The sequence below is a fragment of the Lepus europaeus genome, chromosome 22, assembly GCF_033115175.1.
Source record: "Lepus europaeus isolate LE1 chromosome 22, mLepTim1.pri, whole genome shotgun sequence".
Lineage (NCBI taxonomy): Eukaryota > Metazoa > Chordata > Mammalia > Lagomorpha > Leporidae > Lepus > Lepus europaeus.
Window position 1 is genome coordinate 28,532,025 of NC_084848.1, and position 14,741 is coordinate 28,546,765.

A 14,741-nucleotide genomic window follows, 5' to 3' on the forward strand; every position below is an offset into this window, starting at 1 on the left:
CCACTCTGGGAGTGAACCAGCAGATGGAAGACTTCTCTGTGTCTAACTCCCTTTGTAACTCTACCTTTCAAATAAATAAAATAAATCTTTAAAAAAAAGAGAAGAAGCTTTTGCTAAAACATCTCTGTCCCACCTACAAAACACCCCTGCTATCATGTTCTCTTGTTGGAAAACTCTCCTTGCACACACAGAGGTGGGGAGGTCAGGGTTCTGGGGCGGGCCCGGCTGGACAGGGCCTCGCACCTGGAGATACTGGCACCCAGACTCAGCAGGGCAGCTGCAGCGTCGTCTTTGCTGAAAGACAGAAGACGGGACGCCCAGCTGCCCCTCTGCCTGGCTTCTCTGCATTTTCTCAGCTCTCCTGCTGGCTTTCTTGTCGTTTTAGAGGGTTTTGGAAAATGATGAGAATGTAGAAGAAGGGAACGAAGAAGAGGATTTAGAAGAGGACATTCCCAAGCGGAAGAACCGGACCCGAGGCCGGGTGAGTAGGGGTGGAAAGTGGTGAGGGAGGCAGAGGCTGGGCGGCGTTCCCAGTCCCTGGTGCAGGCGCATGTCGTGTCTGCCCAGGACAGCACTTGGGGGACACTCCAGGAGGGTTCTGACCCCAGGCTGTGGCCTGGCAGAGGGGGAAGAGGCCACAGAGGGTGACCCAAGTGGGTGGCGAGGGCAGGAGCTGGGCTCCGAGAATGTGTGTGTCCCACCCTCAAGCTTGGTCATAAAGGAGGGCTGCAAGTTGCTGCCTCATTGTCCCAGGATAGCAGACTCCGCACAGCTGAGTGGGGTGTGCTTCCCTGGACAGAGTGTGGGAGCCGCTGGCCAGGCATGGCGGTCTGGCACACATGTCGGAGCTTTGTGCTTGTGGAATGGGGCGAAGGAGAGCTCAGAGCCTGGGGAGGGGCAGAAGGGGTGACTCCAGGGTCGTCCCGGTGGGGGTGGAGCCAAGCCCAGGTGGTGCTTCCAGGCATGCAGGCTGGGTTTCCAGGTGCTCTGTGTGTGAGGTCAAAGGGGCTTTCAGGGGTCTCTGGGGGCACAGGACAGTGACCAGGTGGAGACGGACGTGCAGGGGGAGACTGCTGCTCCCCACCAGAGCATGGCCTCTGGCTCCCTCAGGCTCCAGGCTGCCCCTTCCCCTCCCAGGGAGTAAGAGCTGGGTCCTGAGTGCTCACTCCTAGGGTTTGGGTTCTGTGATGATGATGATGGCAACCCTCTCCACTTGGGGTGCCCATGTCTCTTTCGATATTACTGTCACCCAGAGAGCCGTGTAAGGGCAGAGCCCCAGGACCTGTGCTTCAGGAGTTTCGATTGAGGAGGTCCTGAGCTAGCGCCTTAAAATCCATTCTTTAAAAACAAGTTTATTTTTACTTATTTGAAAGGCAGAGCAGGAGCAAGATCTTTTCACTTGCTGGTTCACTGCCCAGATGCTCTCAATAGCTGGGGCTGGGCCAGGCAGAAACTGGGAGCCAGGAGCTCCATCTGGGTGTCCCATATGGGTGGCAGGGACCTAAATACTGGAGCCGTCATCTGCTGCCTCCTAGGGTGCAGGTTAGCAGGAAGCTGCATCAGAAGGGGAGTAGCCCTGTTAGGGGACGCTGGAGTCCCAAGTGGTGGCTTAGCCAGCTACGCCACAAAACCAGCCCCCTTAAGCTCTATTTTAAGCAAGTCCCCAGGCGAGTGTTGCAAGCCCTCCTGTTGAAAGGCGCTGGCTTCTGTGTGTTGAGGGCCCTTCCTGATGGGGCGGCCTTGTAGCCCTGTCATCAACCTTATCAGCATTCAGTCCTCATCTCGTCTGTTCTTTTCTTCTACTTTTTGTTGGTTTATGTGTTTGTTTGATTTTTTTTTTCCTGTAGTATCTGGAAGCAAGTTCTAAATATTTTATTGTTTGACTGGCATAGTCCTCATTGTTTGTCTCTAACAGATTATTGGGTTATTATACCCAATAAAAATCACAATTATTTTAGTGTTAAGACCCAGCCCCTGATCATTTCCTCCTGTTTTTTATTTAAAGATTTGTTTTATTTATTTGACAGAGTTACAGAGAGAGGTAGACATACAGAGAGATAAAGAGAGAGAGAGGTCTTCCATCCACTGGTTCATTCCCCAAATGGCTGCAACGTCTGGAGTTGAGCTGATCTGAAGCCAGGAGCCAGGCGCTTCTTCCAGGTTTCTTTTACTGCTTTCCCAGACCATAGCAGAGAACTGGATCAGAAGTGGAGCAGCCAGGACTTGAACCAACCTTGTATGGGATGCTGGCACTGCAGTCCAGGGCTTTAACCTGCTCTGCCACAGCGCCGTCCTCTCCCACTGATTTTTTAAAAAATGCCTTTTTATAGTTGATTTGTTTGAAACTTAAGTCTCTCTTATTCCACAGTATACCTCTTTCTCATTAAACCTTACTATACCCCTCTTTTCTTCCCTCCAGGCCATTTATGTGTTAAAGGGGTGTTTGCCTTATGGGATTTCTGGCGTTCTGGATGTGGTCGAGTGGTGGTATTTAATGTCCCTGTCCTGTGTATTTCCTGAACACTGGGATGCCGGGCCTCGCTTATCTGTGGTTCAGTTACCTGCTGTCCACTGTGGTCTGCATATATTAAGTGAAAGATTCCAGAAATATCAATTCATCAGGTTTTTGTTTTTTTTTTTAATTTTTTGACAGGCAGAGTGGACAGTGAGAGAGAGAGAGACAGAGAGAAAGGTCTTCCTTTGCTGTGGGTTCACCCTCCAATGGCCACCGCGGCTGGCGCGCTGCGGCCAGCGCACCACGCTGATCCGAAGGCAGGAGCCAGGTGCTTCTCCTGGTCTCCCATGGGATGCAGAGCCTAAGCACTTGGGCCATCCTCCACTGCACTCCCTGGCCACAGCAGAGAGCTGGCCTGGAAGAGGGGCAACCGGGATAGAATCCGGCGCCCCGACTGGGACTACAACCTGATGTGCTGGCGCCGCAAGGCGGAGGATTAGCCAGTTGAGCTGCGGCGCCGGCCACTTCATCAGTTTTAAGCTGTGCCCTGTTCTGAGTAGCATGGTGAGCTCCTGTGTGTTCTGCTCTAGCCTGCTCAGATCAGGAATTGTCCCTTTTTCCAGTGTGTCCACGCTGTATGTGCTGCCCTCCTGTTAGTGACATAGTAGCCAACGTGGCTGTCAGATGGACAGGTGTGGTCTCACAGTACTTGTGTTCAAGTTGTTTCTTTACTTGATTGTACCCCTAGCACAAGAATAGTGAGAGTGCAATTCAGGTATGCCAAAGAGAAGCCGAGAAAAAGCTTCTCAAGGAGTAGAATGGAAGACTGACTCAATAAGGAAAGAAAGAAATTGTGGGCTGACATTGTTATGATCTATGGTAAGAATGAATCTTCTATCTGTGAAGTTGGAAAGAAGAAAACAGAAATCAGTGCTGGTTTTCTTATTGTTCCTCAAACTGAAGTTATGGCCACAAAGCCTGGTAACTGCTTAGTTAAGATGGAAAAGGCATTAAATTACTGGGTTCAGGGTGTCTGTGGTTTCAGGAATGTATCCCCAGGGGGATGGGCTGAGACTTTTGTGGTTTGCTTGGACACTTGATTAGATTCAAGATATTTGTGTGTGTGTGTGTGTGTCTGTGAAATTTTTTTTTGAGGGGGGTGAAGGCAGGAATTCTTCCCAGGTGGTAATGTGGACTTATTGCATTGCACCAGGAGACATATATGAAGGCAGTTCAAAAATTTCATGGAAATGGAGCCAAAAGATGCATTTATTGTGGTACAACAAATTGATACTCATGCATAACTTTTTTCATACTATGTGCTTCTTGAATTTCTTTTTAAAGATTTATTTATTTGAAAGGTAGACAGAGAGAGAGAGAGAGAGAGAGAGAGAGAGAGAGATCTATCTCTCTGCTGATTCACTCCTCAAATGATCTCAATGGCCAGAGCTGGGCCAGGCTGGATCCAGGATCCAGGAGCTTCCTGCATGTCTCCCATGTGGGTGCCGGGGTTTGGGAAACCCCTTGGATTACCAGCTGCTGAACTTTTCAGTGGTGTTAAAATTGATGAGTGGATGGTCTTTGTACTTCTTATGTGTTGAATTCTTCATTACAGCGTTAAGCTTTTGACTATAATATGAACAAAAAATGTTATCTCAAAAATAAAAACAAGGAGCCAGTGCTGTGGTGCAGTGGGTTAGAGCCCCACCCTGCAGCGCCAGCATCCCATATGGGCGCCGGTTCAAGTCCTGGCTGCTCCACTTCTGATACAGCTCTCTGCTATGGCCTGGGAAGGCAGCAGAGAATGGCCCAAGTCCTTAGGCTCTGCACCCACATGGGAGATCTGGAGGAAGCTCCTGGTTCCTGGCTTTGGATTGGCACAGCTCTGGCCATTGTGACCAGTTGGGGAGTGAACCAACAGATGGAGGACACCCCCCACCCCCTCTCTCTTTCTCTCTCTGCCTCTCCTTCTCTCTGTGCAACTCTGACTTTCAAGTAAATAAAATAAATCTTTACAAAACAAAATGAAAACAGAATTTTAAAAGGTGGACAGGTGGCTTTGGCTGTTGTCCGCCTGCTCCCTCCCTCACGAAGTTCCGCCTCCAGTTTTAACCTGGTGATTTTGGAAGCCTGGCTGAGCCTGCCTAGTGGGGAGTTAGGAAATAGCGAACGTCTGGTTCCATCACCAAAGGAGACCTCTCTGGGAGGTCGGAGCTCCTGGGCCCTGTGTGAACTCCCCGGGCCTGTGTCCCTGCAGCCCAGCTTCCATCCCATCCCTCACCCCGGCCAGAGTTCCAGGGCACATTGTGGAAAATGGGTGGCTCCCCTGCTTCCCTGCTCCCAACCTAAATGTGGCTGGTTGAGCTTAGGGCCAGCGAACGAGAACCTGCCATCTTCTCTGTAGGACATCCGTGGTGGCAGCGGCAGCCGATCACTCTGGCCTCCAAGCAGAGCAGTGTGGCAGGCTCCTGCACACCGTGACGACTTGGCGCCGTGTCCCCTTTGCTCTGTGCTCTAATTCTGCACCGTCCACTCTGGTGGCCACTGGCCACACACAGCCCCCAGGATTTCAGTTGTGACTGGTTCAGTCTGTATGTGTTATAATGTAAAATACACACCAGATCTTGAAGCTTTGTGTAGAAAATGAATGCAGGATGTCATATTATTTGTTTGCATTGAGTCAACATTTAAAATGATATTTTATGTCTATTGGGTTAAGTAAAATGTGTAATTAGTTTCTTCTTTTTTTTAAAGATTTTATTTATTTACTTGAAAGTCAGAGTTACAGAGAGGCAGAGGCAGAGAGAGAGAGAGAGAGAGAGAGAGAGAGAAAGTCCTCCATCTACTGGTTTACTCCCCAAATGGCTGCAACAGCCAGAGCTGAGCCAATCTGAAGCTAGGAGCCAGAAACTTCTTCAGGGTCTCCCACACAGGTACAGGGGCCCAAGGACTTGGGCCATCTTCTACTGATTTCCCAGGCCACAGCAGAGAGCTAAGTCAGAAATGGGAGCAACCAGGACCACAACCACAGCGCCCATAAGGGATGTCAGCACTGCAGGCGGTGGCTTTACCAACTATGCCCTGGTCTCTCACCTGTCTCTTTTTAAAATCATGTGGAGGCCGGCATGTGGTCTACTGGTTAAGATGCCTGTGTCCTGTATCAGAGTGTCTGGGTTTGATCCCCGACTCCAGCTTCCTGCTGATGCTCACTCTGAAGGCAATAGCAATGGCTGAAGTAGTAGGGTCTCTGCTGCCCATGTGTTAGTTCTGGATTCTGTTCCCAGCTTCTGGCCCACGTGGGAGACCTGGACTGACTCCATGCCTTGGCTCTTGTGGGCATTTAGAGAGTGAACCAGTGGATGGGAGATCTCTCCCTGGCTGTCTCTCAGCCTCTCAAATAAATAACTTAGAACCATTTTTTAAAGATGGAGCTACTAGAAAATTTAAAATGACAAATGTGCTCATATTATATTTCTGTTGACCAGAACTTCTTCCATTTCCATACATTGATATTCCTCCTTCTAGACAGGCTGGGTAACTTTTTCAAGGCCACTCGACCTAGTAAGGAAGAAGCCAGGATCCAGAAGTGCTTTTTTCACAGTTATGCCTGGTCCAGTGCCCAGCATGGAGCCAGTGGCCAGCTTGCTGAATAAATGATGGAATGATGGGAAAAAGGAAGGAAAGTCCTATTGTTGCTTTGTGGGAGCTGAGAGAAGGCCTGAGCACAGTGAATAGCACTTGGCCCACATGATGCTGGCTAAGCCACAGCCAACAGCGTCATGTTATATGGTGACATTGTGGATGGATCAACCATGGCAGGAGCCTTGGAAGGATCCAGAAGGGTGTGGGGTGAGCCTCTTTGTACTGGATAGAGTGTGTGCTGCTGTGTCACCCACACCTCTGTTAAGATGTCTTGGCTACTCTTTAATGTGGCATAGTCCAGCTGCTGCTGAACAACTGCCCCACGTGGTCCCTGGACTGTGGCATCAGTGTCACCTGGGAGCTTGTTAGGAATTCAGGGGCCGGACTCCACCCTGGATGGACTGAATTTGAATCTGACCCAGGTGCTTTGCTGATCGAGGAGGCCAGGGCTAGGGTAGTGATGGTAAGAACAGGTTCAGCTTTATTTGAACTTAGACCCTGTGAGTTCACATCCCAGCTCCACCACCTACTACACTCTGGGGAATTCTGTAACCTCTGTGACCTTGGCCAAATTGTGTAAGCACTTTGAGCCTCAGTTTCTTCATCAGTAAAGTGGGGGTACAGATCCACAGCCAAAGTTGAGTGCTTCGTGGAGGCTAGATATTCTTAGTAGGGAGCCCACAAAAGGGATGGGTGTTCTCTGAGCAGTGACTGAAATGCACACACAATGATGAACAGTTGTATCCATGATAACTTTAGCCCAAGAAAGCAAGCTCTTTAAAATTCCTGGAATTCTTGGGAGTCAGCCAAGGGGGTATTAGCCATCAGTCAGTAGGGATGAGTGTTTATTGATGCACTGTGGCACAGTCCAGTGTTTCTCAAACTTTAACGTGCACAGGAAGCAGCTCGGGATCTTGTTAAGGTACAGCTTCTGATGCAGCAGGTCTGGGGGTGGGGTGAGCACCAAGCTCTTGCCTTGTTAATAAGCTCCCCGTGCTGCTGCCCAAGAGCACCCCTCAGACAGCAAGGGTGCAGAGTGGTGGTTCTCAAGGCTTTGGTATCAGGAATTCTGTACTTTCCTGCAAATTCCTGAGAGCCCTCAAAGCTATTGTTGCGGTTATAACCACTGAAATGCACATCACTAGTGATTTTTGTTGTAAGAAATTAAGAGAAAAAAATCTAAATTTTATTTATTTGAAAGGGAGAGAGCAAGAGCAAGAGAGCTAGAGAGAGGGAGGGAGTAAGAGAGAGAGAGAGAGAGAATGAGAGAGAGCATGAGACTCTCATCTGCTGGTTCACTCCTCAAATGCCCATGATGGCCAGACTTGTGCCAGACGGAAGCCAGGAGACGGGATCAATCCAGATCTCCTGTGTGGGTGGTAAGGACCTAAGTACTCAAGCTGACTTAAGTACCTGCTGACTCCTGGTATAGCATCAGCAGGAAGCTGGAGCCAGGAGTGGAGCTGGGACTCAAACCCAGACACTCCAGTACGGGTTGCAGGTGCCCCAAATGACATCTTAACACTGTGCCAAACATCTGTCCCCAAAAAAATGAAAAAGCTTGAACTTAATGAATACGAAGCACACAGCAAGGCATAATCACATGTCATACAGCTTCTGGAATATTCCATCATATGCTGTAATAGAATGAGAATAAAAAGACAAATAGTTTTACTACTATTATGACATTAGTTTTGATGTTGTAGAACCTCAGAAAGGGTCTCGGGGCCCTGAAGGACCCCTGGACCACAATGTGAGCACAGAGGGTAGCAGTTAGCTAGTGCTGTCCTTGACCCTGTCTGTCTTTAGTCATAGGAAGTTCAGCAGCTTAAGCAAGAATGGGAAGGATTTGAAAAGCTGCTGGGCTGTTGCCCAAAACGTGAGCAATTTCTGAAGATCCAAGCTGTAGGAAGAACAGGAAAGTGGCAGAAATTTAGGCTTGGGGAAGAGGAAGGGACCCTGGCATCTGTTGTTCTTTATTTCTCTTTCTTTTATTTTTCTCTGAAATGACTTCTTGCTTCTCTCCGCATATGGCCCCAGACCTGAATTTCCAGGTTCCCCAAGTTCAAGTGGCCTGTGTCTACTAGGGTCATGCTTTCTGATTCCAGGTCTCTTGGAGGTGGAATCTGGTTGGCCCAGCTTGGGTCAGGTGACTTCTGCACCAGCCAATCAGCTGTGGCCAGTGGAGCCTGGCTGTGTGGCATAGTTGTGGCTGCCATGGCCCACCAGTGTGGGACAGGAGGAGACGGGGGTGGGGGTGGGGGTGGGAGTGGAGTGTGGTGGGCAGTTCTTGGGGGAAGAAGGGTAGGTTTCTCTAAGGTCCTGCCACTTCTGGCTGTGTGCCTGTGGACCAGTCATGAACCTGCTCAGAGCCTGTCAAACAAGAATAGTAACACTGACTCCTAGGGTTCTTGTAGGGTTTCATTGAACATTTTGTGCAATCAAAGTTAGTTGTGCGGCTGGCGCCGTGGCTCACTTGGTTAATCCTCCACCTGCGGCGCCGGCATCCCATATGGGAGCCGGGTTCTAGTCCCAGTTGCTCCTCTTTCAGTCCAGCTCTCTGCTGTGGCCCAGGAGGGCAGTGGAGGATGGCCCAAGTGCTTGGGCCCCTACACCCACATGGGAGATCAGGAGGAAGCACCTGGCTCCTGGCTTCGGGTTGGCGCGGTGCGCTGGCCGTGGCGTCAGTTTGGGGGGTGAACCAACGGAAGGAAGACCTTTTTCTCTGTCTCTCTCTCTCACTGTCTAACTCTGCCTGTCAAAAAAAAAAAAAAAAAGTTAGCTGTGCATGCTGTATGCACAGCCAAGTGCGAAGTGTTAGGGTTCATAATATGGAGTAATGGCCGCCTTCACCCTCAAGGGCCGTAGAATCCAACGGGGGAGACCATCGCAATAATCACCCAACAGCGAGAAAGCAGCAGGCTTGTGTCCGTGCACCAACACACACAGAAAGAATTTGGGTGAGAGACAGATGAGCACAGGCAAGGGGGGGTGCTGTTACCGAGCACTTCCTGTGGGCTTGGTGCCGTCCCCCGTGGTTTCACACCTCTGAGCTCTAACCCGCTCCACAACTCCGCAATGGAGGTGTTGCTTTGCCTATTTTCCAGTTGAGAAAACTAAGGCTTAGAGAAATATCTTGTCCTCAGCAGGCAGGTAAGCTTTAGACTTGTTCCCCTCTAACTTTATTTTTTATTTGAAAGGCAGAGTTACAGAGAGAGAAAAGAAGACACACACAAACACACACACACACACACAGAGAGAGAGAGAGAGAGAGATCTTCCACCTGCTGGTTCATTCTCCAAATAGCTGCAATGGCCAGGGCTGGGCCAGGCTGAAGCCAGGAGCCAGGAGCTTCATCCAGATCTCCCACATGCGTGCAGGGGCACAAGGACTTGGGCCATCTAACACTGCCTTTCCCAGGCACGTTAGCAGGGAGCTGGATTGGAAGTAGAGCAGCTGGGACTCAAACCAGCATCCATATGGGATGCTGGCACCTCAGGTAACAGTTTAATCTGCCAGGCCATGGTGCTGACCCCCTCTGACTTTACAGCTGAGGTCCCTTTTACTCTTCAGTGTGGCAAGAGGAAGATTCTTGGAGGAGTGAGGTGTTAGTGAGGTTAAAGCATGATTCAGGGGCCAGTGTTGTGCAGTAGATTAAGCTGCCGCCTGCAACACCAACATCCCAAATGAGCACCGATTCTTTCCCATCCTGCTCCATGCTGATGCGCCTGGGAAGGCAGCAGAGGATGGCTGAAGTCCTCGGGGCCCTGCCACCCACGTGGGAGACCTGGATGGAGTTCCAGGCTTCTGACTTCATTTAGGACCAGCCCCGGCTGTTGTGGCATTTGGGAGTGACCCCGCACATGGAGATCTCTTCTTTCTGTGTCTCTCCCTCTCTCTCTGTCACTCTTCCTGTCAAACAAATAAATGTCTTAAAAAAAAAAAAAGGCACGAGTCAGATGTGGGTGGGAAGGGCAGAGGAGGAGAGGCTGGTCCAGGACAGGGCTCAATAAAAATGAAGAGGTATGGGGCTGCCGCCTGTGACTCTGGGATCCCATGTGAGTGCCGGTTCTAGTCCCAGCTGCTCCACTTCCAATCTAGCTCCCTGCTGATGTGCCTGGGAAAGCAGCAGAAGATGGCCCAAGTGCTTGGGCCCATGTACCCATGTGGGAGACCTGAATGGAGCTCCTGGCTCCTGGTTTTGGCTTTGCCCAACCCTGGCAGTTGTGGCCATGTAGGGAGTGAACCAGTGGATGGAAGATTCTCTCTATGTCTCTCTTTCTCTCTGTAGCCCTGCCTTTCAAATAAATAAATATTTAAAATATTTTATTTATCTATTTGAAAGGCAGGGTTACAGAGAGGCAGAGGCAGAGAGAGAGAGAGGGAAAGGTCTTCCATCTGCTGGTTCATTCCCCAAATGGCCACAACTGCCAGGGCTGCCCTGATCTGGAGCCAGGAGCTTCTTCCAGGTCTCCCACACTGGTGGAGGGACCCAAGCACTTGGGCCATCTTCTGCTGCTTTCCCAGGCCATAGTAGAGAGCTGGATCGGAAAAGTGGAGTAGCTGGGATTTGAACGGGCGCCCACATGGGATGCCAGCACTTCAGGTGGAGACTTTATCTGCTATGCCACAGTGCCAGCCCCAATAAATAAATCTTAAAAAGAAAAGAAGATGTGGACGCAGCCTGGCTTGGGTGACAAGGTCGCCCTTGGGGTGTAGGTGGTGGTGAGTGAACGTGTGAATCAGTGAATGACCGTGGGCTTTTGTCTTAGTGTCTGGCGCTTGTGCAGGATGGGGTGGGCTGGGCCGTGTGGAGTTAGGACCCCTGCTGGTGGGTTCTCTGGCGGCTCAGGGGTCCGTTGATGAGGGCCTCATTAGAGTGTGGACAAGAAAGAAAAGCAGAGCCCGGGAAAGCCTTTGTGTGGGGAGATACTGGCGTTCAGGGCAGCAGAGGGGCCAGAGGCCAGGGACTCACTGCAGCTTGCCTCACGGGCCGAGCCATGCGTTTGACAGATGTTTGCTACGTGCTTGTGCGGCCTCACTGCACCAGCTCGAGAGTAGTGGGGGCCCAATTAGGTCTCCCCCGACCCCCGGGGAGGCAGACAATCCAGAAAGAAACCAACCTGTGCATGGTGTGATGCCAGACCACACTAAACACCATGTGGAAACACCAGTCAAGGAAGGGGAACGAGAACAATGCAGAGGGGATGAGTGGTCAGGGAGGGCTTCTCAGAGGAGGTGACTTTTCTCAGGCTAAGCGGGGGTTTTGCATATCCAAGCCTAGAAGTGCTCCTGCCTCAGGAAGGGGCCCTGGCATGTCCCCCGAATGTCCTTTAGCTGCAGTCCCCATTTGCAGTGAGGACACTGAGGCACAGGGAATGTGCGGTCACCCTGCTGGCCGGCCCTGCAGAGTGCGGTGAGGGCCTGGCTCCACGAGCAGCCTCCCTGGCCCCGCGGCTCCTGCAGCAGCCCTGGTGCTTCCAGCCACGCACGACTCCGCCCCCTCTTCCTGGAGGTATTTTTAGTCTCCCGAGCCCCTTACCCGTCTGGTGCCTTCTTGTCATTCTGCTTGACTTGCTCTCACCTGCTCGGAGGCGGCTGTGACAGGGCTGCCGGCTGTGCGGCCTGGGTGGGGGCGCGGGCAGCTGAGGGTGACCATCATGGGCCTGTCGATGCCTCGGGGTGACTGCCAGAGCCGCCCCGCTCCCTCTCGGGGTCACCTCTGAGTAATGAGGGCGTGGGGAGGCGGCCGCTGGCCGGCAGCCTGTGCAGGGGAGGCGGGAGGTGCAGTTTCGCAATTTGTTTTGGAGAGTGACAAGCTGAGGAGGTGGCAGAGGTGGTCGCCTGGCAGGTGGTGCTGATGGTGAAGTGTGTGCTAGATGTGAGCGTCACAGGCCTGTGGGGCCAGCCTTCCTGTTGCCAAGTGCCCTGGTGTGTGCTGTGTGAGTGTGCGCATCCAGATCTTTCCGCTGTGACGTCCCCAGTGTGTGTGTGTGTATTGTGTGTGTGTATATGTATTGTGTTATGTGTGTTATGTATGTACTGTGTATTATATATATATATAGTGTGTTGTGTGTTGTATGTTGTGTGTTGTGTGTATATTGTGTGTTGCATATATATTGTGTGCTGTATATTGTGTATTGTTTGTATATTGTGTATTGTGTGTTATGTGTGTAGTGCGGTATTGGTTGTGTTGTGTGATATGTGTGTAGTGCGGTATTGTGTGTAGTGTGTTTGTGTTGTGTGTTGTGCGTGCGTGTGTTATGTGTGCTATATCGTGTGTTGTGTGTTATGTGTATGTTGTGTTGTATATTGTGTGTATGTGAGATGCATGCTGCACGTGTGCTTTGTGTGTCATGTGTTGTATGTATTGTGTGTTATGTGTATGTTGTGTTGTATATTGTGTGTTGTGTGATGTGTGTTATGTGTGCTGTGTTATGTATAAATGTGTGTTATGTGTGTTGCACACATGTGTTGTGTGTTGCATGTTGTATATTGTGTGTGTGTTGTGTGTGAGTGTATGTGTGACAGAGTGTACATCCCAGGTCTTTCCGCCGTGACGTCCCAGGGCTGTATCCCAGGCCCAGCCCCAGGCTGCTGCCCCTTCTTAGTCCACATCCGCGGGCCCCTCCCTCAGTCCCTGCCGCCCCAGCAGGCCCCTTCCTGGGGAGGCGGGAGCTCGCTGCCAGTCAGTATCAGGAGTGACGTGGGGCAGGCGAGGGTGCTACTCACGTGAGTGGCAGGGACTTAGCCGAGGTCTAAAAATAAGCCTGGTTGTGTCGCTGCAGCCGCAGGCCAGGGCTGCAGAGCTGCCCGCAGACTCTCCGGCCGCGCCCTCTGATGCTCGCAGGGAGCGCTCCCACCCGCAGGTCACGCTGTTGCTCTCAGGGGGTGCGCACCGGCTGGTGCAGTCAGGAGTCCATGAGACCCTGAGGAGTCGCTGACAGGAGGCCCAAGGCAGACCACCCAGGGAGCCCGGAGCTGGAGCCCACCCCTACCCAGGACGGGGCGGGGAGCCAGCCAGGCCTCGCTCATCAACGTGCCCATCAGCTGCTGGGCCGCGCCGGGCAGGGCTGGCGTCAGCTGTGCCGCGGCAAGGCTAAGGCTGTACACGGCAGCCCTGCAGGCTCTGGAGGCATGCGGGAGTAGTCAGGCCGTCCTAAGCATCCGTCCAGGCAGTGCACTTCACGGCCAAATGACCTTGGGCATGCGACTGGCCCTCTCTGTTGCCTCAGCCCCCGGCCATCTCTACAGTGGGGCTCACAATAGACGTAGCCCTGAGTCGGGAGGGCTTATAGAGAAGTCACAGGTGAGTTGCTGAGTGATTTGGGACAACTTCCTCACCTCTCTGGGCCTCAGTTTCCTCACCTGTAAGATGGGTCAATCTTGGCACAAAGGCTGTGATGAAGACAGGGTGAGGAGTTCCAGGCAGAGCGCTCAGGGCCTCACAGAAGTGTGTGCTCAGGAACGGTGGCGATCGCCATAATAACAGGCACCCCTGTACCCCGTGTCTCCCCAGGCTCGTGGCTCCGCGGGTGGCAGGAGGAGGCACGATGTCACCTCTCAGGAAGACCATGACAAACCTTACGTCTGCGACAGTAAGTACGGGCTGCTGTGCCCCACCCCCTGCCCCCTGCCTGCCAGCTGCCAGCCTAGGGCCTGCTCGCTGCCGTCTCCTGGGCCTGAGCCCCAGCCTGGCCTGCACCTCCTCCTGCTGCTGCACCCTGGGGGCTCTGCACGGGGGGTGCCAGCCCGGGATGCCTCCCCACCTGCCACGCTGGCCTCCATGTCTGGCGGCGCCTCCTGCCCGGCTTTCTCTCTTTCACTCTCTCTGCATCCAAGATCCCTCCTCCATTTCTTTTCTGTTTCAGAGTCACAAACAAAAACATAACTCACAACCTTCCGACAAAGGGACTTGGCTCTTGTGGCTTCTCATTTATTTCCCTTAATTTCCTCTCTCTCTCTCTCTTTCTCCCTCTCTCTCTCCCCCCTCCCTCCTTCTTCCTCCCTCTCCCTCTCCCTCTCCCTCTCCCTCTCCCCTTCCCCATCCTAGGTAGGGCAAGTTATGAATCTTTCTGGGACGATGACTTGCTCTAATAAACGGCCCTCTGTCCGTCGCCAGCCTTTCTTGCTTGCTTCAGAAACATCTTTTGGACAAGTGGCTGCTTGGCTCCGGGGGTCAGGGTCTGTAGGCCGCACTGGGGAGGGGCCACGGGTGAGGCACAGGCGTGCAGGGAGCCCTGCAGCAGTGCACCTTGGGAAACCTTCGGCCTGGGGAGCGACTGCGGGCTGCACCAGGCAGCAGCTTTTGTCTCTCCCCTGCCCGAGTGTGGGGCAGTGGCTTTTGCGTCCGTAACCTCTTGATCTTCTCACTGTCTCGGGCGCCATCTGCTCCTTCCTTGACGAGAGCAGCCCTCGAGCTCACCCTCCTAACCATCTTCCCTTCCTGCCTTCTTGCTGTCCGGGACACAGCACCCTGCCGCTGGGGAGTAGGGGCCGCAGTGAGTGACCACAAAACAGCTGAGGCAGGACCCTGGCACGGTGCTGGTGTGTGGGGTGCCCCCATCTGTCTTACCTTGTCCTGGGCATCTCGGTGAAGGCAGGGAGAGAGCCACGGGAGAGAGGAGCTGTTGGGAGCACCTTA

At 52.4% G+C, this 14,741-nt stretch overlaps 1 protein-coding gene across 2 annotated transcripts in view; it reads left to right on the forward strand.

Moving 5' to 3' along the window:
* The window catches only part of LOC133751222 (zinc finger protein DPF3-like), a 239,582-nt gene that overhangs the window by 182,947 nt on the left and 41,894 nt on the right, over window positions 1-14,741 (forward strand). For both annotated transcript variants that reach the window (XM_062181111.1, XM_062181112.1), the window contains exons 5-6: window positions 386-481; window positions 13,617-13,695. In XM_062181111.1, coding sequence (XP_062037095.1) covers window positions 386-481; window positions 13,617-13,695 — 175 coding nt within the window. The remainder of the gene's footprint in view (window positions 1-385; window positions 482-13,616; window positions 13,696-14,741) is intronic.